This window comes from Arachis ipaensis, chromosome B3, assembly GCF_059453495.1.
Source record: "Arachis ipaensis isolate K30076 ecotype BB chromosome B3, ASM5945349v1, whole genome shotgun sequence".
Lineage (NCBI taxonomy): Eukaryota > Viridiplantae > Streptophyta > Magnoliopsida > Fabales > Fabaceae > Arachis > Arachis ipaensis.
In genome coordinates this window covers 13,275,020-13,302,472 of record NC_142438.1, presented here as the reverse complement: position 1 = coordinate 13,302,472, position 27,453 = coordinate 13,275,020, and the positions used below count along the sequence as shown (strand labels likewise).

Below are 27,453 nucleotides of genomic sequence, written 5' to 3'. Positions count from 1 at the left end.
ATTTGGGTTAGTAAACTTCTGGTTTACAATGGCATGTGATTCAATTGCATTTATCTTGGTATAATATAACCCAGATGAAAGTGATGGTAACTATTATAATATAACCTTTTTATTTAAATCATGAGTTGTGATACATATATACTCATGATTTTCCTCATTCATTGTCTCAATATGATATCTATTTCGGTGAATATCCTTGATACTCAACAAGTTCCTCAAAGACTTGGTAGATAATAATGCATTATTTATTATAAATTTTGTTCCTCCAGGAAACAAAATTATAGCTCTTCCGGAGCCTTCTATCACATTGTCTGAGTCAATAATAGTATTAACATATTCTTCTTTTAGCACAAGATGGGTAAAATATATATCACTTTTAAGAATAGTGCGCGAACTTGCACTATCCGCAAGGCAAATATCTTCAGGATATGTCCTTGCCATTTTTCTTTAAAGACAAATAATAATAATAATAAAATGAGTAGAAATACATACACAGTAAAAATTATTCACATGAATACTTAACAAACATATACACATATCAAACTATTCCATCATTGATCAAATAGTCAATATTTCCTTCAGAATCCTTAAAGAAATTAGATACATCATAATGAGTGATGGAATTTTCATCATTTGAAACAAAATTTGTTTCCTTTTCTTTGTCATCCCTTTTCAAGGATGCTTGATAAAGATCAACTAGGTGCCTTGAGGTACGACAGGTACGTGACCAATGGCCCTTTCCACCACAACGGAAGCATTTATCCTCAATTGATATACTTTGTCCATTATTTCTTTCTTTATCTCACTTTTGGTGAGATCTTTCTTGTGAACATAATTTCTTTTCCTTCCATAATTTTTCTTGTTATCAAAATCTTGCCATTTACCTTTTCTGGGGTTAATTGCGCATTTACTTCAGGAAATGGGGCGGCGCTAACTGGACGCGCTTCATGATTCCTTAAAAGTAACTCATTGTTGCGTTTAGCAACAAAAAAGCAAGAAATTAACTCAAAATATTTTAAAATTATTTTTCTCGATACTGCTGCTGCAGGAGCACATTCGAGACATGGAAGGTCGAGAAAATTTTTCTCTAACATATCGAGCTTAAGGAAGTATCACATTATTGTACCTTTCTTCAAGATCTTTCCACAGATCTGCAGGATCTTTTAATGTGGGATATTCATTTTTCAATAATACGTCGAGATGACGATGAAGAAAAATTATGACTTTGGCTATATCCTTCTGGGATGCATTATTTTCAGCCTTAATGGTATTTTCAAGATCCATTGAATCAAGATGGATTTTAGCATATAATATCCATGATAAATAATTGTTTCCAAATATATCAAAAACATTATATTCAAGATGAAAGAGTTTCGACATAATAAAAATTTGTTACCTGAAGTATTCCTAAAATTTTGTTAGAGTTTCGTGATGATAATGTGTTGTAAAATAAATAAAAAAGAGGTAATAAAATAAAATATAAATAAAAAAATACTACTATCAATATTTACCAATACTATTATACTACTATAAAGATAATATATTAATATTATATTAATATTGTACGAAGAGAAAAAGTAAATAAGTGCTTTATTGTATAAGAAAAGAAAGAGAGAATATTTATAAAAGAGAGAGAGAATATTTATTGTTAATATTGCTGTATGTATTGTCTTGTACTATACCCCCTATTTATACATGTATAGGGTTCATATTTTCAACTTTTATTAATGTAAATTCTTTTTTGGTGACATAAAAACTGAGTCACCCATATGATATTAATGGGCATCCATATCCTTTGTGTTTATTACAACAGGCCAGAATAGTAGTTTAACAATTAGACTAATCTAAGTGGGTTATATATACATATTTTTTATTGGTTCAAGTTATTAAATGTATCCATAGAAACAAAGAAGCCCATATGAAACAGATCTAATTCGGCCCGTTTGGTAGGTGAAGAACCCAAATCTAAAAAAAAAAACAAAAAGGTGAAGAACAAGTTCCATTGATGAACACTACAAGGTTGTTGACTGAAGAACCCCAAGAAGATTGGGAACCGAACAACAACCCAGATCATCTTCATCTTCGCATTCCGTTTTGAAAGAAGCAAAAGTCAAAACACAATTGAAGAAAGGCATGTCGAGAAAGGAAGGAGCTTTGCTTCAATTCGCTCCGATGCAGAGTTCCGTCGATGAAGGCTTCTGGCACAGATTCTCTTCCTTGAAGCTCAACAAGCTCGGCATTGATGATTCTCCATTACCTATCATTGGTTCTTCCCCTTTTCTTGATTCTCTACCAACTACCATGCTTTTCCTTACAAATTTACTCCCTTTAACAGAAGGGCAACATCAAAATTGTGGTCTTTATTTTTTTTTTCTTGTATTTATTCTGATACATGCATAAGCATAACCCTATTGGAGCTGAAATGTAAACTAATTTTTTTATGATCTTTTAAGTGGGTTCATTCATCCATTTAAGATGCTGCTATTACTTGAATTTATAGGTTTCTATGCACCTTGCTCACATTCTCAAGTGTCAAATCATTTAACTCTGCTAGCTGAGTCTTTGCCTTCTGAATCAAGTGATTCTTCATTGGTACCAGAACCAAGCTCTGGTAACAGGAACAAGTGTTCTGTACCTGGGATTCTTTACAATACTAATACTGTGGAAGGTTTTCATGCACTTGATAAGATGAAACTCTTGAAGGAAGAGGCAGCAAAGGTAAACTCTTCAATTCAGTTCTTATAGATATCTCAAATATGAGATAGTTCAAAGTGGAAAAGAAGCTTAGACTTTTGGATTAAAATTATCAGTCTCACGTGTTTTTTTTTTAACTTTTAACTTTTGATGTTAATTTAGATATGGAATGACATAGTAACTGGAAAAGCTGTGGAGGACTGTTCAATGCTTTCAAGATTCCTTCTTATTTCTTTTGCAGACCTCAAAAAATGGAGCTTTCACTATTGGTTTGCTTTCCCAGCTCTGATGCTTGATCCTCCTGCAGCCTTGGTTAACCTAAGGCCAGCTTCTCAGTGGTTGAGCGCAGCCGAGGTGCTCTGAGTTTTTCATCATTATTTGATATTATACCGTTGTTTAAGTTCGCTCTAACGTTGTTTTAGTTGTTTGATTGTGAAATGCCAGGCAGAATCCCTCTCAACTGCCTGTAATGAGTGGCGCAACTCAAAATCAACGGCAGGTATAAGTCCCATTAATTTCGTCAAGCACTGGGATATAGTGTCACAGTTTGTTTCCACTGCTTCCTAATAACAGAGAATGTTGCAGATGTGCCATTCTTTTTAGTCACTATAGATCCTCAATCGCGTGCTACTGTTAGGCTCTTGAAAGACTGGGATGCTTGTCAGAGCGATGCTCACAAGGTCGCTTACGGCTTACCCTGACTCTGGTTATGATACTTAAATGCAACCTTTCTGAAAATACAGATGTCCTTGTATGAAATTTACTAGATTTTATTGGCAGATCCTCTTTGGATTTTATGACCCATGTCATCTTCCAAATAATCCTGGCTGGCCTCTACGCAACTTCTTAGCACTTATCTCTGCAAAGTGGAATCTCAAGTCTGTTCAATTTTTATGCTACAGAGAGAATCGTGGTTTTGCCGATATGGGATTATCCCTTGTTGGTGAAGCATTGATAACTGTTTCAGAAGGTAGATATGCATTGATTGTTTAACAATTATGATATCATATCTATTTCTGTTTTAACTTGAGGTTCTTACTTGAAGGGCTAATTTTTTAGGGTGGAAGAACACCATGCCGAATGCAGTTGGATGGGAACTCAATAAGGGGAGAAAAGTACCTAGGTGTATTAGCCTTGCACAGTCCATGGATCCAACAAGGTTTCTTTCCTTTGATGTTTTCTCCCATTTATTTTATCCGCTAGTGCTTCTTCCCTCATGAGCGCTTCTGTTGTTTTGTTTTACTGTTTTTACAGGTTGGCCGTATCTGCTGCAGATTTGAATTTAAAGCTTATGAGGTGGCGTGCGCTGCCTTCTCTAAACTTGAGTGCCTTATCTTCTGTCAAGTGTCTTCTCCTTGGAGCAGGAACTCTAGGATGCCAGGTTGCACGCATGCTTATGGTGTGTATTGAGGAAGTTATATAGTTATAATTGTTTAAATTCTTCTCATGGAGAGAGTTTATGATGCTTTTGCCTTTTTCAGGCATGGGGAGTCAGGAAAATTACTCTAGTAGACAATGGCAAGGTGGCCATGTCTAACCCGTTGAGGCAGTCTCTATATACTTTAGATGACTGTCTTAACGGTGGTAGTTTCAAAGCAACAGCAGCCGTTGAAAGCCTCAAACGGATATTTCCTGCGGTGGTAAGTTGTTGATCTCTAGGACTTTGCTAGATGCTAAACCTGATAACCCCTCCTTTTTCCCCTTCCTAACTGCATTCTTTTTCTTCGTTTTCAGGAAGCAGAAGGTGTTGTTATGGCTATACCGATGCCTGGACATCCAGTAAATAGCCAAGAACAGGAGAGTGTGCTCGATGATTGTAGGCGCTTGTCCGATTTGATCGATGCTCATGATTCAGTTTTCTTATTGACAGATACCAGGGAAAGTCGATGGCTGCCAACTCTTCTCTGTGCCAATACTAACAAGGTTGGCCAATTTATTCTCATTAATGGTATATCTATCGCTATAACATTAAGTCACTGCCTGCACGTGATTCGCATTTTTAACAGAAGCATGTCTTATCCCATCCATAGTTTGATTTGGTATTTTTGACTAACATGCTTGCATATTTATATATTATCTATCCTTTTGCAGATTACCATTACCGCGGCACTAGGGTTTGATAGTTTCTTGGTTATGCGGCATGGAGCTGGTCCTTTTAGTCATGCCCATGGCTTCAATGCTGAAACTGCTATTTCTTCATCTGCTGATGTGCACAAAATAAAAGATGCAAAGGGAAAGCATAGACTGGGCTGTTATTTTTGCAATGATGTTGTAGCGCCGACTGATGTAATTTCCTTGTAGCATCAAGTGTGGTTGTGTTGAACTATTATAACATATGTAACTGATTTATAGATGCTTTCCGCAGTCAACCTCCAACCGCACCTTGGACCAGCAATGTACGGTGACCCGACCGGGACTGGCTCCAATTGCTTCGGCCCTTGCAGTTGAACTTTTAGTATCAATTTTGCATCATCCTGAAGGGTAATTCAACGAAGATTGATTTTTGTGCATGAAATTTGAGGCTTACAATTGAAAAAAATATATATTCTACATGAATCTCATCACATCTTCACTATTTTTTCAGGATATTTGCAGAAGGTGATATTAGCAACAATGTCATTGGAACTAGTGAGCAACCTCTTGGTATTTTACCTCATCAGATTCGTGGTTCGCTTGCTCAATTTTCTCAAATGACCCTTGTAGGTTACTCGTCTCCTAGCTGCACAGCCTGTTGCGATACGGTAAGTTTTGGTGGCGTATGCCTCTGATAACGTCTCTTCTATTAGTTAGTGTTGTATGCTTCAATTCATTGCTCTGGTTGCATATTTTCTTAATCCCTTTGTTCTATAAAAATGTAAACCATTCAGGTTTTATCGGAATATCGAAACAAAGGGATGGAGTTCATACTACAAGCAATTAATCATCCTACATACCTAGAGGATCTCACTGGACTAACAGAGTTGATGAAATCTGCCTCGGCGTTCTCATTGGATTGGGACAAAGATGATGATGGTGGTGGTGGTGGTGATGAGGACTGTGTTGAAATCTAAGAATTTCACTCAGTTGTACATAGATAAAACTAATCTATGTAAGTTATATGATTCTTTTTTACCTATGTTAACTATATTCCCAAATAGTCAAATGTACAAAACTAATTTACAATACTGTAAGGAAAGAACTTTCCACTCAGAATTTGTCATCTCCTCAAACTAACCAGAGTTGTGGTAATTAAATTCTGCTGCATAAATAAATCTTTGAAGACAACCTTGTTCATTTCATCAATTAGTCTTGGCATTTATTTCTTACAGGAGGCATAAGTGTATAAAAGCAAGATTAGAGTAAAAAATATTGCTATTTCATTTCAAAGTGAAGGCTTGTTTTGTTACAAGAAATAATGGAACCAAAGAAATCCAATTTTGATTGAATTTTGCTTTCTTTGGGGGAATAAATAAAAACTAGGCCCCAACTACAATTATTAGTTTTTATTGAAAGCATGATTACAAGAAAAACTACTGATATCTTTTAGTATCAGGAAGAGGGGTGCCATTTAAGAAATGCATGATCAAAGAGAGAGCTCTTGCTGGTTGGTAACTTGGTACTTGATGCCCTGCTCCTCTCACTGTAGCCAATGTTAGGCCTGCTTTGTAAACTTCAGTGTAGCCACCAACCTGTGTCACATGAAAAGGTTCAAAATGAGTTCTTAATCAATAACAGTTCAGAAAGAGTTCACCGAGGGAGTTAACTTTTTTCAGCCAACATTAATCAATTCTTTTGAATTCTAAATTTTAAAGTCCAAATCCTTTAAATAATGAAGGTCAAAAAAATAATTTTACATTGAAAAAAAGTTGGCTAATGTTGACTACTTAAAAGTTGATTCTCTAATTTTTCGGAAAATTACCTCTCCATAGGCAAACCAAGCATGCCATTTAGTTTTGATGGGAAGGTTCATCTTCTTAATGGAATACTTGGTTGAAGTCACTGGCACCCTTCCATCTATGTCACCACTGTATCATACAATAATAACCACATTTATACATGTACAAAGATTAGAAGACTATATGAAGTGGAAGGAATATTATACTATAGAAAAGGGTAATGAAGATATGATTTTACCTGAAAATCCAAACTCTAAGGTTATTATTGAGGAATTCATGTAAAAGGGGAAGGACTGTTGTGGAGCTATCACCCCATCTTCCAATGACATTACTGCATAGCTCCCAATCATATACGAGCTTAGTGACATTTGCATGGAGTGCTTCTTGAACATCTTCCCTATTCATATATGCATGTACATAACTCTCACTACATGGATCAGTCACAATCTGCAAAACCAAACAAGCCATCAGTTCATCTTCAGTTTCATATATATCATGAATTTTCTTAATTCATCTTAACCATATTCCGTATTTTTTTTTAATTAATTGAGAAAAGAAAAATATTTGAATGACTCATTTTGCATCGTATACTAGACTGACTTATATTTTATCATTATTGGATAAAGATACGAGTCAGTTTAATATACAATGCAAAATGTGTATACTTTAAAAAAAAAAAGAAGATAATTAAGGATTAGAAAAATAAGGAATGAAATTTGAAGCTTACAGAAGGTTTCTTAGGATAAGCAGTGAGATTGTTATTCTTGCAGTCAGGAGCATAAATGTTGTACAAATCAATGTAGTAAATATTCTTGTCAGCTTCATAAGCGGCATCATCACACTCACTTGTGGTCTTTGAGGATGAGAAATCACAAAATTTTTCAATATCAGATGCTGTTTGGTCTGAGATGATTGCATGGGTAGCAAGAAAATCATACATTCCTTTGTTGTCAGTGTCATCATTAATCACTGCATTTCCAATCTGCATAATATAAAAATGTTACAAACATCCAGCATTGTTAGCTTAGTCTCATTTAAGTTCTATACTAATCCATTAATAATGCTTCTTTGTATAACTAATAATTGAATTGCATTTTTTCAAATGACTTTAAATCTTATCTATTAAAGTTTCATACTGTTGTATATTGCATCCAAATAATTAAAATACATATAAAGGTGCCATTATTGGCACAAGTGTCTATAAAAGGCACCAAAAATGGTTTGGTCCTTATGCAGCTTCTTACCACCCATACAATGGAAAGTTCCCAAAGGGGGTTAAAGGACCACTTATCATAACTGGTCATAAGTCCAATAAAATAGGTCTTTTTTATATTGGAGAATCTCATCCATTTGGATATCACCATTACCCAAAAACAGAATGATATCATCATAGAAGAAACATGCCATCATGAGTCAATATTAACACAACTTGTGATACTCGTTTTAGTGCAGTCCAAGAATTCCAGGTATTTTAAGAATATTAGTATTTTAGTAATTTTAACAGTTAATTTTAATTATATATATTTTATAATTGAAATTAACGACTAACATTACTAAAATACCAGTATTTTCGAATTATTTAAAAAAAATTAATGTAATAAACATAAGAATTCATTATAAATAAATTAGACTTATTCTATAGAAGATGTAGTATCAACTTATTTATTATCTATTATCCAATGAAATTTGAACTTTATTAAGTCTAATTTAATAATAAGTAATAGATAAATTAATATAATTTTTCATGTAAAATAAGTATAATAAAAAAAAAAGTGAATATCCAATTCGGTCTCTTATAATTATTTTGAAGGATTACGAGGCTTCCAAAGAAAAAATATTATTTTTCGGCTTTTGATATTTAACTTTGCGAGACTGATTAGCCCATCTGTCAATGATCTCTCTTCAAAACATACTTATGTGACACGTTAATTATTAATATATCATCAATTTAATTTTTATAAGTAAAAATAATTTAAAAATTACTAATATTTTTTACTTTTACACAGTAAATTTAGCTAATGTATTTGAAAAAGATAATGAAAAAATAAAAATAAGAACTAAACGGCCTTGATAATTATCTTTAAAAGACAATGAGACTCCCAACAAAAAAGAATTTGTTAATTCTAGTTGATTTTTAATGGATAAATCAACCGTTTAACATGTCATGTAGGCTTATTTCGTTAATAAAGATAGAAAATATTGACAGATGAATTAATTAGTCTCATAAAAATAAAGTTCAAGAACAAAAAAAAATATTTTTTTTATTAAAAGATTCGTTGTCTTTTCGAAGTAACTGTTAGTTTAAATTTTTTTCTAAAAAAAAAAAAATCCTTTCACTCATTGTCATAATGAAAGTAACATAGAATTATGGAAAATGCCTAATGCACTTATATAGACTCTAAATAGTGTAGGACACAGGACCATATCATTAGTTTCTTTACTTTTCTAGACCTAAAACTAACATGTGAGTTAATGATCATTTTTTCCAAGCTCTTTTCAATTATTGGAAAAGCAAAGAGTAGTAGTAATAGAAGAGCAAGCTAAGCACATACCAATATTCCTTTGAGGTTGTTGATTGTCCTTTTTGCCCTTTTATTATGGTAAAGGATAGTGTGTGCAAGTTGAGGAACATAATGTCCAGCATAACTCTCTCCAGAAATATAGAATTCTCTATTCTTGTATTCAGGAAACCTTTCCAACCAATTCACCAAGAACAAATAATTATCTGCTGCTGTTTTCTTATCCCCATTTGTCTTGTAATCTGATGATGTGTTTGAGTAAGAAAATCCTACCCCAGTAGGTGATTCCAGGAACAAAACATTTGCAGCTTCAAAAAGCAAAATCCAATAATTAAATTATATAAGTGAGAAATTAATTTTCCAAATGGTTATTTTGGTATTCTACTCTAGAATTTAATTTTGATGCACTAATAATATAAAACAGTTGTTCAATCATATCTGTTTTTTTATATAACTATTCATATGGTCAATGAAAAAGTAGTTATTTTATTAACGTGACATTACATGATTGGATGCACGTATAAAACTAATTTACACAATAGTGCATAAAATTAAATTATTCTTTTTTTATCTAATAATAATGGTTACATTGACAAAATTGTTACATGAAAAGAAAAATGTATCTAGACTTAATTTAGATCTAAATACATTCTTGGATGTGTTAATTTTATAAGCAGAGAATTCGATTTAATTTATTTTAGTAATTTTTTATTTAATTAATTAATTACCATAGTTCCATGAATATCTATTTTTGTAGAGTGTTTTGCCATCACTATTTACTCTGAAGGGTCCAAGTTCTTGCATTGCTCCATAGGCAAGAGATGAACACCCTGGACCTGGAAGAAATGAAATTACAGACAACAACAAAATTTAATTTAGTTAGTTAATTTATTTTATTCTTAGCTTTTACATTTTTATATTCATTTGCATGTTACAATTATATGCATATTCTTTGTTTTTATATGCAAAACCAAGAAATCCTCTAGGTGCTTGAATTTTGGGATTTGTACAACCTGTTATACCACAAGATTACATGTTTAATTAATTAATTGTTTGTAACTAGCAACATGGACCAAAATATATTAAAATTATTAAATTCATAAAATAACTATAAAACAGTCAATCAATTCTACAGCACATACATTTATTTAATAACTTTATATTATTAAATAAACAGTTCATTCCAGCATATTAGCAATAATATGAGTAAATAATATCTCAAGATGATGAAAGAGAAGAAAAGTAGCACTAATGATGGAGTATAATAATATGTTAGTTGAACAAATCTAATTGAAAATTTGAAAACATAGAACATCATGCAACTTGCATTATTTTGACACTATGATGATTGATGTGATTATTATCATTTATCTAACATGATGTATATATATACTTGCAAGATAAATTGACTACAGGAAAAAAAAATGTTAATTATATAAAAACAAAATAAATCATTGCTTAGGAAATAATAATTAATGGAGGGAAACGTCTCTATAGTGTATAGTAGTATATATGGCAGCTTCTTCTACTTTAGGATTTTTCTATGACATAATTTATTTTGCCTCTAAAGTGATGTCTAGCTTAATATGAGAGCAAAGAAGAATCCAATGGGGACATTTTCATGTGCATTTTTTGTGGCCATACTCATAGACAGAGTGTGAAATGATTTCATATCAACAAGAAGCTTCATTTTTCTTATTGTAATATTAATAGTATTTTGACATCAAGAATAGACTTCATAATTTAAATAATAACAACCACAAATTATTTGACAACATTTCTAACATCATTAAAATGTCTTTTTTCTGTGGTTTGGTTTGGCCGGCTGCTATTGACAACATAAATATATAGTTTTAGTTGTAATTATGAATATTTTTAAAGGTAAAACAACTAATTCAACTGAATTAATCGAAAATTGATCTAGTTTATACTTAAAATTAGGTTGTCAATAAATTAGTCAAAATTAGTTATTCAATATAGTTTTTTAGTGAAAAAACTAATTCCAAAAAAAAATATTTTTAAAAAATATATTTTAACATATTCAATTTAATTTTGGTTAAATTTTTTAATTTTAATTTTTAATATAACTGCAAAGATACGTTATTAGTATGGTAGTGATAGTGACATAAACATTACCTCCATTGAGCCAAAGAAGAAGAGGCAATGTATCCTTAGAATTTTGAGCTTCAACAAAGTAGTAATAAAAGGCACGGCCATTGGATTTGTCAACTGTAACATAGCCTCCATACTGAGAAAACTTCACTTGGGGTTGCCCTGGAAGCTTCAAAATCCTGTCTTTCTCTTTAAGTCCTTCTTGAGAATCAATGACATCATCATAGTTAAGAAGCTCTTCAACCTCAAATTCACTCCTATGTGTAACATCTTGAGATGATGATGAACTTGTTTTAAACTTGGACTTATGAAGATTGTTAAGTGCTTGAACTTGCTTGTTGTTGCTACCATGAATTTCTGCCACAAAAGATGATAGAACGAGAAGGGATAGAAAAACAGAACAACTTGTTCTGCTCATTATTATGTTCATTGTTTTTGTGTGTTTTTTTGAGAGAAGAAATGAAGGTATGGGGTTATGTATGTATATATATAGTTGAAGAGTGGAGAATAATTGTTAAAGATTTTTTATTTATTATTATTATTTCTTTTTTTTTTGTTGGCCACAGTATCCTCTAACCTGACAGGTTAAAGATTAATCCGTCGCAAATCTGAGTTTCATTTAAGAGTCTACCGCTGGCCAATGAAGTGCTGCATGCACAAAGTGAGATTCGAATCCTGACACTTACTTGAACATACGAGTAAGTTGACCACTCGACCAAACAAAGTTGGTTTATTATTTTTTTAACTATTTGAAGTTGTAAGAACCATGAAAATGGGTCAGAATTATTAGGTAGTCCAAAATGAATGTTAAAAGAGTTTGTTATTGGCCATCAATCATGTTCAGCCATGTGAATGGGATTTTTAAGGGGGTACAAATTTCAATTGACAACACATGCAAAGTATATGAATAAGAAAAAAAAAAAAACGAAAATGGTATTTAGTTTGTACAACTACTAAATGTTTGTCTATTGTTTTTGGATAATTCTAAACAAATTATAATTTCTATTAGGATTTATAACTTCTAACAAATTAAAAGAGAAAATGGAGAAGAAAAAGGTATACAGAACACCAAATTAAATTTTACTACTCAAAATCAAAATTGTCCAAATAGCACAAATCTAAAAATAATATAATTTAAATAAGAACATACGAGTATTTTAAATGTATTGTGTTTTAATATTGAAAGTTCTCTTTTTTTTTTTATTCGTATGATCCTAACAGCTAAATATAGGTTGTGGGAAAGAGGAGTGACAAAAGAAGAATCCATAAGAAATTAAGGAAAAATCAGTTTTTTTTTTTTTAATAAATTTCAGCATCACTTTATTTATTGAAGTTGAGAATAGGATAATAATTATAGAAATTATATACTAAATATTCTTGACATTTGTATGAAAAATATAGTTGTTATTAATTAATTATATATTTAAATTATATTTTAATTAATAAAATAAAAAAATACTGGTGCCAATAATTTTCTTTTGACTTTTACATCTGTCATGACAATAAGTCATCATTATTTCAATAAACCTCTCTTCTTTAATACTAATAGGCTGAAATGATTTTTGGTGTAAAATACAGACACAAACAAACTAAAGTGAAAGAGAGAGAGAGAGAGATAGAGAGGATTATTGAGGATTGGAAGAAAAAGAAGGAAGTAGGAAGATTCACACATTGCTTAATCATTCTTCATTAACATGTGAAATAATGATGCCCTTCATATGGATTCCTAAATCAAAATAATAAACAAAGTCAACGCACTGTTTCTAAAATTGATAAATAATTAGATGAACTTCTTCTGAGCTCTTCCTAACATTTTTTTACCTTTTTTAATATATGGTATACCATATAAGAAAAATTTAAATGTTCCAATAGTTTTAGCCAATAACTTCAATTATAAAAAATATATTATATATTAATTAAAATCAAAAGTTAAAATTATTGACACATCGATATTTCATAAACATTTAAAAATTTTTCAATCAGGTATATAGATGAATACTTTTCATAGAGCCAAACCATCAGTTTGCAATTTAAGACCTCAAATGTAAAAGTGTTTGTAGCTGTCTTGTAACTATATATATATATATATATATATATATACACGCGTGTGTGCGTGTTTTTTAGATGGAAAAAGATGGTATTTGTTATTCAATTTCACTCCATCAAGTTATAGTTTGTGCAAATCATATGTTTATATATTAATATTTTTTTTGTAGGTTAAATTAAAGGGTAATAGCAATAATTATTACAAAAAAATTTATCAGATATCATCAGATTTATTGATGGATTTATTAAAAAAATTTGTCGTAACTTATTTATCATTAGATTTAGCAACGGAATAAATCTGACAGTATAAATCTCGCCAGTAATTATTTATTAGCGAATTTTTTTGTCCGTCACTAATTACTGACGAATATAAAATTTTAATTACAAAATTATGGAGATTGTTACGGTTGAATTTTTTCTCCCATAAATTCAACGGTAATATATTATTTATTATTAATAATTAAATTAATAGTTACCGGTGAATTTAATCGACGGTAAATCCGACGGTAAAATTAAATTTTAAATTTTTTTAAATTTTTTTAAAATTTTAATATATAATTTTAAATATTTAAATTTAATAATTTTTAAACTAACAAGATTTAAAGTTTTATAATTTCTTATAATAATTCATTTATAATTTTTTGTTAAAAGTTTACAAATAAGTTCAATTACAAAAATTGAACAAAATTAAATCAGAAATCGAAAGAGCAATTATTTACTTAACATTTACAATGAACCAAGAAAAAATAATTTATTTTATATTTAAAAATATAAATTTAAGCATTCAATCTAAGAATATGTTGTCAAAATCAATTATATCATATGAACTACAAGTCTACAACAAAAAAAAGTATAACTCTTATATACTAAAAATAATTATATCACATCAACTTCTACCTCATGTTATGTTTCTATCACTAAGCATTCTATTAGAAAAAAAATCATAACTAGTAATCCAAAATTATACATAATAAAAAAACTTAAAATACTTCTAACAAATTGTTAAAAACATCAACAACACATTGCATTATACAATAAAAAACATCAATGTTTATACCAAATATTCAAAATTATTTCATACATGATTGTTACTTCATGATAAAATGTGTAAATTATTGCTAATTTATTTTCATTCTACTTTAGTAAAATCAAAATTGCAATTATAAGTGCATATGACTTAAATTAGTAGCCTATATTAGAGATATCTTCACATTTCATAATAAGCAAGCATTATTCATTTGAACATTAAAAGTTAAAACAGCAATTACTTTAGCAAGGTTTTGCATCAGATCTCATCAGCTCACCATCGAAAAAAATAATGACATCTTATTATTTTAACTGACACAATTTATTAGCGTCCTATTAGAAGAATGAATAATTATTCAACCTAGCTACTGATTCACTGAATCAAAAGTTTAACTGTAGTTCAATCACAATAACCGAATTATAATAAAATAATATATAAAATATAAATAAACACACAAAACATAATTATATTCTAATATAAACCTTAACCTCATTCAAAGTAAAATTTCTACATTAGCCAAAGTGTTACATAATCTCATCCAAATCCGCACAAGTCAAATAACAAAAGAAATATCCAAACAAGATTAATAAGTAGTAGGGGTGGTAAAGCGGGCCGGCCCGTCCCAACCCACCCGCCCCGCCAACTAAAATGGGTTCAAAATGCTAGCCCGCTCCGCTTTATGACGGATTGGCGGGTTGGTGGACTAACCCGCTTCTTTTTTTTTTTTAAATAAAATTCATTAAAATTAACCAAAAAATAATAATTAAAAAATTAAATACAAATAAAAAATAGTCAAATTATAATATAATTTTTTTTTTAATTTTTAACTTCAATAAAATTGTTCAAAATAATATTTGTCAATAGAATCATCTTTATTTTAAAAAATAAGTCACATAATTTGAGCATATATATGAAATTGTAAAATAAAATAAATAAAGTTAATAACTAAAAGAAGAATAAAAACAAAAAATAAAAAAATATTTAAAAATTCTATAATTATTAATTTTATAATAGTAATAACTCTTTTATTTAATAAAAAATAAAAAATAAAAATCTTCAGCCCGACGGACCGGCCCGCCCCGCCCCGCCAAAATCTGCCAATTTGGCGGTGCGGGTTTGGCGGATTTTTTTAATTTGGCGAGTTCCAAATCCTAATCCGATCCGCCTTTTTTAGCGGGTTTAGCGAATCGGCCCGACGGGCTCGACCCGTTTTGCCACCCCTAATAAGTAGGCACTAATTAGTAAGCAAATAAATAACAGTTAGAACAATAAGTAGGCAGTGGTAGGCAAATAAATTCAATAACTACATAGCAAAAAATTTAATAACACCTAACAAAAAATTAGCAAAAGAATTATTAGCAAAAACTGAACAATTATTAGCAAAAAATTTAACAAATCAACAAGAACAATGACAACAACAACAACAATTACTAACAAATCAACAAGAACCATAACAGCAATAACTACGAGAATTGAACAATTATTAGCAAAAAATTAAAGTAATAAAAAACAATAATAACAAATAAATTCAATAACTACAAGAACTGAACATCTATGCAACAATAACATAACAATTAATAAGAAGAATCAACAACAAGAAGAACAATTAACAGAGGCTGAAAGCGATGGCAGATGAGAGGCAGAAGATGATGATATGGCAACGACAGAGCTCGCAGAATGACAGACAAAGGAACTCGTAGCTTCAAGCTCTGAGAGAAGAAGGGGACACACCATTGGAGAGGGCAAAAAGGGCTTAGGGCAAATAGGAGTTAGGATTTTTTATTAAAAAAAAAATAAAAACAAGATGGAATAGGGAGAGGGATGATGGCAACCTACCTGAATGACGGAGGAGAGACACAACTCCGCGGCAGCGGCAGCTCTTCCAACGGTGGCGGAGACAAAGGGAGAAACTCCGTTTGAGGCAACGAAACGCGATACAGGCGACTTGACGCAGACTTTGAAGAAGAATAGAGGTGGGCACCGCTGGTGAAGGGTGGGCAGAGGGGCTGCCGGAGGTAGTTGTAGGGGAGAGAGAAGAGAGAGGGGAGAATGGGAGAGAGAGAGAGAAGAGTGTTCTCGAAAGTGAGAGGAGAAGGCCGCACATTTTTTAATTTAGATCAGGTTTACCGGCGGATAAATTCGACGGTAATGCATTGCGTATGACCAAAACATAGCATTCCATTAATTGAGTTTTACCGGCAGATAAATCCGACATAGCATTCTCAAGTTTTATCTTTCTTCGTTTCATTCAATGAAAAAAGGCATAAATATGAGGATTTAGAAAAAGTGATTGACAGAAAATACAAAGAGAATTAGATTGGAGAAAAACAAAAAATTATGTCAATCTCTTTTGTAATCATTTTCTATTTTGTTTCTTGAACCTAAGAATTTTTGTTGCTAAATTGTGTGAATACTTAGTATTGAGAGTCTAGGCATCTAGGGAGTGAATCTAGCCACATCAAATTTCATTAAAAATTTGGTTTGTCCTGGAAAGGATTAGGAAGAATTCTAGAGAATTGGTGTATGTAAATATTTGTTAAGATAGCGAAAATTCTACCATAATTATTGTGGAGATTGGATATAGGTCACATTACACAAAGTGGTTGAACTAGAATATATGACTCCGTATTTTTTTCTTCTCAGTTATGTTTCTAGTTTGTTCATTATGAGACAAATAAATTATCTCCTGCATAATTACTTTCGCAAACACAACAGAATCTAATTTTGGTTATAAAATTTAAAAAGAATTAAAAACGATTGTAAATTCAACTTCCTTCTCTAGACAATAAAAAATTTTCAAGAGAATCATTGTCCTTTTTTTTTTTTTTTTGTTGCATGAGACTCTATGATTTCTTTCTAAAAAATACTCAATTATCAAAGCTAATTTATAAAAAAAATATATATTATAGACCAATTTTTTTATCAATATTAATAAATTTTTTTTACCAACACTTTATTTTTATATTACTTGAATTAATAATTTAGAGTTTAAGATGAAGAATTTAATTTTTAGTGTTTAGATTAGTCAATATTAATTAAAAATAATAAATTTAATCACTCATGTATCATTAATCATTTATAAATAATTTATCCATTAATTAGAAGCATGTGATATAGGTTTCTTTGACTAAAATGGTGGGGGAAATTAGCAGAAAGCAAATGACAAGAATCATATTAAAAGGTGCAATCACAGCATGAATTGAAACACTTTTGGAAGGTTCCCTTCTTAGCTTTACCTACCGAGCATAATTAACGAAGATTTATTTATGAGAAAGAAGAATATCAACAAAGTATGATTGGTAATTTTGTACATGTTTGCATATCATAAAAAGTACTATAGTATAGTTAATAATTGATAATGATGTTGAAGTATTGTGAGCAGAAATTAATCACAACAGTAGCTAGCTGTAGATACCAAATAATTTAATTAAGGGCATAAATTATAAATTTCCTTGTTCTATTATTTGCGTGTGGGTTCCACTTCTTTTTTGCTTTTTTCTAAGTTTACTAAATTCCCAGAAACACGATTACATTCATTTAAAGTTCTGATTTCTGAATTCTGATACGAAAGGCTTAGGCATTTCAATAAAAATGTAGAAATGAAAAATATTGTAATTCTTTTGTTTTAAATTTTTGGTACACTATACCAAAATTTATAAATTAAAAAAAAAATATTTTTGATTGGATGGAGTAGTTAAATTTATAATTTAACGGCTTATATGCTATTGCAATTTCACGGGTTGTTTCCCTTTTTTTTTTTAATGAGATAGTGCATTATTAAGAACTCTATGTATATCAGAATTTCAAGTTTACCTTGTATATAAAGTAATTAAGTAATTAATAAGAGATAGTATGAGAAACAAAAAGAGAAATTTTATATCATTTTTATATCCACAAATTAGAATATCTATCTACTAAGTTACAGCGGTGAATGATATCTTAGGTAGGGATTATATTCCGTGAGTCACGGGTCTCACAAAGTAGAGTCGTGGTTTGATTAACAAACACTCTATGTATTAAGTATTAACTATTAAGTAAGAGAAAGTATGCCAAAGCAATCTAATGGGTCCCTAATTGGAAAAATTTTAGCACGACAAAAGTTTGACTGCAAAAGTTGAGTTGGAAAAACTTATCGCATTTCATATTCATAACATATCACACAGTCCTTAAAAATGACGTTAGTAAAATGTTAACAAATATCTGACTTCACTTCACTCATGATAGTTTCTTTAAGGAAATAAATTTAAAGGGTGATCTAAATCTAACCAATTTGAATATCAACTATATTACATGTGCATACAAAAATTAATTATTCATATAAAAATATATTAAAATATAAAATATATATTTGTTCATACCCTGACCCAACACTAAGGCTCAGGTCCAAATGAAAGGCTCAACCCAAAGATTGGCCCTCATTCGACACCGACCTTCTCTCGAGAAGTCGAATCTAACAACGACTTGCTCTAAGAAGGTCGGAGGTGAAGATTAGCTGGCAGATAACACTTATTCAAATAAGTAATTGCCTCTAAAATCTCCCAACCCACTTCCAAGAGCCATATCTCAACTTCCCTAAGATAAAGGGACGGTTATCCTCCTTAAAAGGTGGAACTACTCCAACGGTGGTTATTGGTTTACCACTATAAATACACTGACACCCCTCAGGTATCTTTAAGTTCTAATACTCTCTAAACTTGCTTAGACCGTTGCTGACTTAAGCGTCAGAGTGTCTTTGCAGGTACCACCCCCCAATTCTTTCACAAAACACAAGTCGGACAGAGGCTCCCTCCATCAGACGATTGGACCAACCCAACGAGTCTAGTCCATTAATCTCCGGTTACCCATCGTAACATTGGCACCGTTGTCGGGGACCGAGAGATCAACCAGTAATGGTGGACAATTCACCCGAAGATGGCCACACTGCGTCTGATTCTGAGCAAGAGAATATGGACCTCAGGAACAACGACGCGGATATAGCCACCCACCAAGGGGTGACCAACCAGCATAGAGAGGGTACCTCTGGGTTGAAAGACCCAAAGGCAAACTCTTCTGAAGGGCGCGAGTCAGGAAAGGAAGGACAACCCCATGCAGCAGATTTCATGGGATTGTTCCACGGCCACCAAGGGCGCCTGGAGCAGTTGGAGCAAGAACTGGAACGACAAAGAGAGACGGAGAGAAGCCTGAGGAACGAGATAGAGCGACGAAAAGAGATAGAAGAAAAGCTCTTAAGGCTGGAGTATACTCTCAAAGGTCGAAGCTCCCGTAGCGACCGAGAAGATTCTCCCTTGGGAGAAGAAGACCCATTCAGCGAGGACATAATGAGGACAAAAGTCCCAAGAAACTTTAAAAGCCCCGATATGGACCTATATGATGGAACCACTGATCCAAAGCATCATTTAAGCAACTTTAAAAGTTGGATGTACCTGGCCGACGCTTCTGATGCTACTCGCTGCAAGGCTTTCTCGACCACCTTGACGAAAGCAGTGATGAAGTGGTTCGACAGCCTTCCCCCAAGGTCGGTCACTAGCTTCGATGACCTCTCACGAAAGTTCCTGATGCGATTCTCCATCCAAAAGGACAAAGTCAAACACGCACCGAACCTCTTGGGAGTAAAACAGGAGGTCGGAGAACCTTTAAGAGACTACATGGAAAGGTTCAACAAAGCGTGCCTGGAGATTCAAGACCTGCCCACGGAGGCAGTGATTATAGGCCTAGTAAATGGACTTCGAGAAAGTCCCTTCTCCCAGTCCATATCAAAAAGGCACCCGACCTCCCTAAGTGATGTACAAGAGAGAGCTGAAAAGTACATCAACATGGAGGAAAACGCCAGACTGCGAGAACCGAGTTGGCGACCTGGACATTCTCACTCATCAAAAGAGAAAGAAAGAGAGCCCAAGAAAAAAGAGGAAGTCGGCCCCGAAAGGCCTAGGAGATATAACTCCTATACTCCACTAAGAGTTTCCTTAGTTGATGTATACAGGGAAATCTGCCATACTGAAAGGCTACCGCCCCCTAGGCCCATCAAAAATAAAAAGGGGGGAGTCGTGGTGACTACTGTGAGTACCATAAGATATATGGTCACTCGACAAATGACTGTTACGACCTTAAAAATGTGATAGAAAAGCTGGCCAAAGAAGGTCGGCTTGATATATATCTCACGAAAAGGTCGGACCATTAGGGAAAAAGGAAGCGAGATGACGAGGACCGAAGAGATCCACCACCACAGACCCCGGAAAGACATATACATATGATCTCGGGGGGATTCGGTGGAGGCGGCCTCACAAAGTCATCTCGCAAGAGGCACTTGAAGGAAGTCTACCAGGTCGTGGGCGAGGCTCCCGACCTCCCAACCATCTCATTTACCAAAGAAGATGGGCAAGAAATCATTCCTGGACATGATGATCCAGTTGTGATAACTATGATCCTTGTCAACGCCCATCTTTATAGAACCCTAGTAGATCAGGGGAGCTCAGCCGACTTACTTTTCAAATCGGTATTCGATAAGTTGGGGTTAGATGAAAAGGAATTAAGAGCTTACCCTGACACCCTATAAGAGCTCGGGGATACACCAGTAAAACCACTGGGATTCATACCCCTTCACACAACTTTTGGAAAAGGGGGAAAATCCAAAACTCTGAGCATCGACTTCATAGCCGTTGATGTGGGATCAGCCTACAATGCCCTAATCGACAGAACCACTCTAAATTGGCTCGGAGCGGTGGTGTCTACCCCTCACCTTTGCATGAAATTCCCAACACCAGAGGGAATAGCAACCATTAGGAGAGACCAGAAATTAGCAAGAAAATGCTACAATGAAAGCTTGAATCTGAGAAGAAAAGGCAAGGAGGTGCACACAATTGAGCTCGGAGGGGTCAGAGCCAAGGAAAAGTTACGACCACAACCCGGGAAAAAGACTGAGGAGGTACTAATCAAAGAAGAGGAAGGAAAAAACACTAATATAGGAACCAACCTGAAAGAAGAATTGAAGAAGAAGCTTATAAAGCTCCTACAAGAAAATTCCGACCTCTTCGCCTGGAAAGCCTCCGACATGCCAGGGATAGATCCCGAACTCATGTTGTACAAACTGTCAGTTTATCCTGGTTCGCGACCTGTTCAGCAAAGAAGATGGAAGCTCGGACCTGAATGAGCCCAAGTAGTAGAAGAACAAGTCAAAGCCCTCCTAGAAGCTGGGTTCATTAAAGAGGTCAAATATCCGGCGTGGCTGGCCAATGTAGTGCTAGTCAAAAAACAAAACGGCAAGTGGAGGATGTGTGTCGATTACACCGATCTGAACAAAGCGTGTCCCAAAGATGCATATCCACTTCCAAGCATTGATATCCTAGTAGACTCCAGCTCAGGGTATCAGTACTTGTCATTTATGGATGCATACTCGGGATACAATCAAATCCCGATGTACGAGCCGGATCAAGAAAAAACATCATTCATCACGCCTAGGGCAAACTATTGCTATGTGGTAATGCCCTTTGGGCTGAAAAATGCTGGAGCTACATACCAAAGGCTGATGAACAAGGTGTTCGCACCTCACCTTGGGGAATTAATGGAAGTCTACGTAGACGACATGTTAGTAAAAACCAAGGATGAGGCCGACCTCTTGCCTAATCTTTCGCGAGTTTTCAACACCATAAGGATGCATGGGATGAGACTAAATCCTGCAAAATGCACCTTTGCGGTGGAGGCAGAAAAATTTCTAGGATTCATGCTTACACAAAGGGGGATCGAAGCCAACCCCGACAAGTGTAAAGCAGTCCTAGAAATGAAAAGCCCAACTTGTTTAAAAGAAGTTCAACAGCTGAACGGCCGACTCGTTGCCCTCTCCAGGTTTTTGGCAGGATCAGCATTAAGATCCCTGCCACTCTTCTCTCTACTAAGAAAAGGATGCCAGTTCAAATGGACTCCTGAGTGCGAAGAAGCATTCCAGGAATTCAAAAGGCTTTTAAGCCAACCTCCCATTCTTACCCGACCTAAAGTCGGGGAAGAACTCGTCCTGTATTTATCCGTAGCAGACAAAGTTGTAGCATCAGCTCTAATACAAGAAGACGAGGTCGGGCAGCATCCTATATATTTCACCAGCAAAGCCCTACAAGGCCCTGAATTAAGGTATCAAAAACTTGAGAAGTTTGCGTATGCTTTAATAGTAGCCTCTCGGAGGCTACGGCCTTATTTTCAAGCTCATACGATAAAGGTTCAAACGAACCAACCCATGAAGCAAATCCTCCAGAAGACGGATATTGCGGGTAGAATGGTTCAATGAGCAATAGAGCTATCCGAGTTCGACTTAAAGTACGAAACTCAGACGGCAATAAAAGTCCAATGCCTCACCGACTTTGTGGACGAATATGCAAGAGACCAAGAGGAAGCATCCACTACATGGGAGCTATATGTAGATGGATCCTCAAACAAAGTCAAAAGCGGTGCAGGCATAATACTAGTCAATCAAGAGGGAACGCAAATAAAAGTTTCCCTCAAATTTGACTTTCGATCCTCTAACAATCAGGCAAAATATGAAGCCTTGATTGCAGGATTAAATCTGGCAGAAGAAGTCGGTGCAACCAAGGTAGTCGTGTTCAGCGACTCTCAAGTGGTAACCTCCCAAATAAATGGAGAGTATCAGGCTAAAGACCCCAATATGAGGAGGTACTTGGACAAAACCTTGGAGTATCTTAAGTGCTTTGCAGAAACCGAGGTCAAGCATATAACTCGGGATCTCAACAGCAGAGCAGACGCCCTCTCCAAGCTAGCAAGTACCAAACCAGGGGGGAATAATAGAAGTATGATCCAAGAAACTCTCCAAGAACCCTCTGTGACAAAAATAGAAGCCAAGCAAGACGTCCTTGAAGTCTCCGGATTAGACCTCGGATGGATGAACCCTTTAATCGAATACCTAAAATTCGACATCCTGCCCAAAGAGGAAAAATAAGCCAAGAAAATCCGGAGGGAAGCACAAAACTACACTTTGGTGAAAAATATCCTCTATAAAAAGGGGATATCAACACCTTTATTAAAATGCGTCCCAACCTCAAGGACGACAGAAGTCTTAGAAGAGGTCCACAATGGTATCTGCAGAAACCATCTCGGAGCAAGGTCCTTGGCTAGGAAAGTCATTCGGGCTGGATTCTACTGGCCGACCTTGCAGAAAGATGCCACCGAGTTCGTGAAGAAGTGTCAGCCATGCCAAATGCATGCAAAGTTCCATGTCGCTCCCCCTGAGGAGCTCATAAGTATAACCTCTCCATGGCCTTTTGCTAAATGGGGATTGGACCTACTGGGACCCTTTCCCCAAGCGCCTGGATAAGTAAAGTACTTAATAATGGGAGTAGACTACATGAAGTTGATCGAAGTAGAACCATTGGCCACCATTACCGCCCAGAGAAGTCGAAAATTCCTCTACAAGAACATCATTACAAGGTATGGGATACCCCACTCCATCACCACTGATAATGGCACCCAGTTCACCGACTCTACCTTTAAAAACCTGGTAGCCAGCATGAAGATCAAGCATCAGTTCACCTAGGTAGAACATCCACAAGTGAATGAACAAGTCAAGGCAGCCAACAAAGTCATACTGGCAAGGTTGAAGAAAAGATTGCAAGAGGCAAAGGGAGCTTGGGCTGAAGAACTCCCTAAAGTACTATGGGCCTATCGGACTACACCTCAATCTGCCACAGGGAAAACACCCTTCCGACTTGCTTATGGCATAGAAGCCATGATACCAGTTGAAATCAACGAGCAAAGTCCAAGGGTGAGCTTCTACGACAAGGTTGGAAACATACAGGGGCACAAAGAAGAACTTGAGCTACTCCCTGAAGTCCGAGAACAGGCCCAGATAAAGGAGGCAGAATTGAAACAAAGGATGACAAATAGATATAATAAAAAGTCATTCGAAGAAGTTTCACCTCAGACGACTTGGTTTTGATTAGAAATGACATTGGAGTCAACAAATTCGGGGATGGAAAACTTACTGCTAATTGGAAAGGACTATACAAAATTAGTGAGGTCTTAGGAAAGGACTACTATAATATTTTTTACTTAAACGGTACCTAGCTACCTAGGTCGTGGCATGCTTGTAATATGAAAAGGTACTATAGTTAAAAGCAAACTCCGTTTCCTGATGTACTCTTTTTCCGACTTCATGGTTTTGTCCCAAAGAAAGGGTTTTCCTGAAGAGGGTTTTTAACGAGGCATCAAAATGGAGACTAAGGGGCAACACTTTGTCAAATCCCTCAGTAGCAAAAAGTACCTTTGTGAATAAATAAAGATCTTCTTCTCTACATCTCTTTATAAATTCCTTTTACGTTATTACCATCATTTCTACGAAATGCGCCGACTTAAGCTCGACAAAACGTGAAAATTTCATGAATCGACCTAGAAGGTCGTCAGGATAAAACGACGAGGTACAAGTCGGTGTAAAGAGGTTATAAAAGTAGATCATGATAAACTCAGAAATTTATCAACTTACAAGTCGGTAAAATCGAGAAGAATGGAAATGCATCACGAAAATAGCCTAAGTTACAGAAGCTCAATAAAAAACAAAAATTGAGCACAAGAAATACAAAAAGATATAAGAAAATCCATCAAAAATCAAAGGTAGAGGATGTCCCAAGTCTTTGGAAAAATCTAAATAACTTAGACAAAAGACAACCAGCCAAGATAAAAGATTTTCCAAAATAAAAAGATCAAAATGGTTTTTTATGAAAAACCTAGCAAACAAAAAAAAATCATGCAAATGACAATGAAGCTCAACCCCTCATCCAAAAAAGAAAAAATAAATTAAAAGACATTTTTTTGTTTACGGCCATAAAAGGCCAAGAAAATGTCAGCAGCCAACCATCAGTAAACAAAATATAAAATTGTTTCAAAAAACAAGGGGCCCACAAGCTGGGCCCTGAAATAGCTCAATCCAAATAAAAGAAAAATTAAGAGTCACCAGAGGTCGGATCAGCGACAGTCGGATCAGCAGCAAGGAAAGACGGAGTAGATTTTTCAGGAGCTTGAGCAGGATCCTCTGAAGAACTAGGCAGGTAGCCATCTTGGCGCTCCTCACGAGGAGGAGATTCTGTTATCCTCTGCCCATGAGTCTTCAAGTCGGAGTCAGTCTCAGGTCGGAGAGGGTAGACAATGGCCCCATCAACTACAATCTTGTCAGGGTCAAGAGGAGAAAAATCCAAGTCAGGGGCAATGACCCCGACTTGCTCCTTGAAATCCTCCAGGCCTCCTCTGCACCCTCAGCCACTGAATCTTCTAAGTCCTGGAAAGCCTCCCAACATCCTGACAGCTCCTTCTTCAAGTCAAGATTCTCCCCATAAAGCCTGATATAGTTCTACTCCGCCTTCTCCTTAAGGCCATCCGCCATAGCGTACTTCCCCATCAACCTCTTCTCCCTCTCCTAGAGATGGTCCCTTTCCTCCTTCAGCTCGGCGACCTCATCTTTAAGCCTCTTCTCTTCCTCATGATAAAGAAAAATCCTCCCCTCCAATTCCTCAACCTTCTAGGTTGAGCCCAAAGAGCTAAGGGGAGTTTTTTCCAAAATATCAAGGAGTTTCGTGCATACCCCAGCCGCCCGAACACTCCCCTGAACTAAAGTATTAAGATGGTTTCGAACAGAACCATCATCCATATTAATTCGGGTATGAGGATAAATGTGGTTCCGAATGAACTTGGGACCATCAAAATTAGCTTCCCCAGAAAAAGAAGAGCCAGACTCTAAAGTCTTGCGCTTCTTCTTCTCGGGTTCAGGAGGGGGTTGGACGGGGGGAGAAAGAGAAGAGGCAGAAGATACCAATATAGGGCGAGAAGAGGTCCCCAAATTTTGAGGAGGAGGGGGAGGAGGAGGAGGAAGAGTGCCAGCAGCCCTAGCGGCATCAACTCGGGTCCGAGACCTCTTTTTGGCATCTTGTACTTTCTGGTAGGAGGAACTAGAATTCTTCTTCACCATTTCTATCAAAAGAAAAATAAAAAAATCAACCTACAAGTCGGGAATAACAGCTCGAAAGGAGATCAAAGACGGAAGTAGCAAAATCAAGTCGGAAAATAATAGAAAAGCAACAAACAATAAAGCTACCTAACTGAGTCTGTACGAAAGTCGGAAACCCCTGAAGAAACTTTTTTGTATCAAGATAAGGGTCTCTTCCCCAAACTTCTCGGAAGAACCCCACTACAGCTTCCTCCACCTCGTCCAAGTCATCCATGCCATATTTCTCTACAGGAGAGGCCTCTGACCAGTAAAAGGGAAAACGGGGAGAAGAATTTTGATCCAAGAAAAAGGGGTGGTGACCCTCTACGGCTTGAACTTTAAAAAAGAAGTTTTTGAAGTCATGAAAGGATACATCAAAAAGGTTAAAAATTCTCCGACCTTGAATAGCTCGAAAAGACACTCATTGCTGCTTATTGTTTTGCCCACTAAAGGGCTTGGTCATATGAAAAAGATAAAAGAAGTTTTTCAAAGAGGTCGGAAAATTCAGTGCCTGACTGACAAGTTGGTAAATTTTCATGAAGCCCCAAGAATTGGGGTGAAGTTGGGTGGGAGCAATGCAACAGTGAGACAAAACAGCTATCTCAAAATCAAAAAAAGGTAAAAGAACTCCCAGACGAGTAAAAAGGCTTTCATACATAAAAAAGAAATGAGGGTCTGCATCAGAAGCCCTCCCAAAATAAACCCAGTCTTCTGGACCCGGGGCAGTCAATTCATATTTTGGCTCATCCTCATCAAGAACACAGATTCTATGGTGGGTACGAAGATCAGTGATATAATCAGTATCTACAAAGGGTTCCTCCCTAAGGACTGTAACATCCACCCACTGGGAAAGAGACTCTAGAGAAGACATCTTTTTCTAGTAAAAGGGTGACGAAACCTACAAAGAAAAAGGGAAAGGATCAAAAATAGGGTCTCTAAAAGGCCTAAAGCAAGTACTACAATAAACAAAGTCACTAGGCCTACAGTCAGACGCATCGTAAACACTCCCCTAAAACAAAACATGCAAAATAAAAGCATTTCATAAAAGAAGAGAAGGAAAAGAACTGACCTTTACTTCCAGAGAGGATCAGGCGCGACAGCAAGCACTCGAAGAAGGAAGAAGCTTTCTTTTGAACAAAGAGTGTAAGCAAAAAAAGTTTTCAGAAACAAAACAAAGAAAGAGAGGAAAATTATTTATAAACACGCCAA

At 35.0% G+C, this 27,453-nt stretch overlaps 2 protein-coding genes across 2 annotated transcripts; one reads left to right on the top strand and one right to left on the bottom strand.

The window, feature by feature from the left end:
- Positions 1-1,967: 1,967 nt before the first annotated feature.
- Positions 1,968-5,972, top strand: APG7 (ThiF family protein). The gene is made up of 14 exons (XM_016332513.3): positions 1,968-2,266; positions 2,501-2,718; positions 2,857-3,048; positions 3,139-3,193; positions 3,280-3,374; positions 3,475-3,664; positions 3,754-3,853; positions 3,949-4,093; positions 4,176-4,334; positions 4,429-4,617; positions 4,786-4,980; positions 5,060-5,175; positions 5,279-5,435; positions 5,562-5,972. Exons 1-14 carry the CDS (start codon positions 2,134-2,136, stop codon positions 5,742-5,744), a joined length of 2,127 nt encoding a protein of 708 aa, XP_016187999.1. The 5' UTR covers positions 1,968-2,133; the 3' UTR covers positions 5,745-5,972.
- A 55-nt stretch (positions 5,973-6,027) lies between these two features.
- Positions 6,028-11,668, bottom strand: LOC107629674 (serine carboxypeptidase-like 40). The gene is made up of 7 exons (XM_016332515.3): positions 11,225-11,668; positions 9,817-9,924; positions 9,122-9,396; positions 7,297-7,551; positions 6,808-7,016; positions 6,593-6,698; positions 6,028-6,362 (listed from the first exon to the last, which is right to left on the bottom strand). Exons 1-7 carry the CDS (start codon positions 11,628-11,630, stop codon positions 6,204-6,206), a joined length of 1,518 nt encoding a protein of 505 aa, XP_016188001.2. The 5' UTR covers positions 11,631-11,668; the 3' UTR covers positions 6,028-6,203.
- Positions 11,669-27,453: the final 15,785 nt, after the last annotated feature.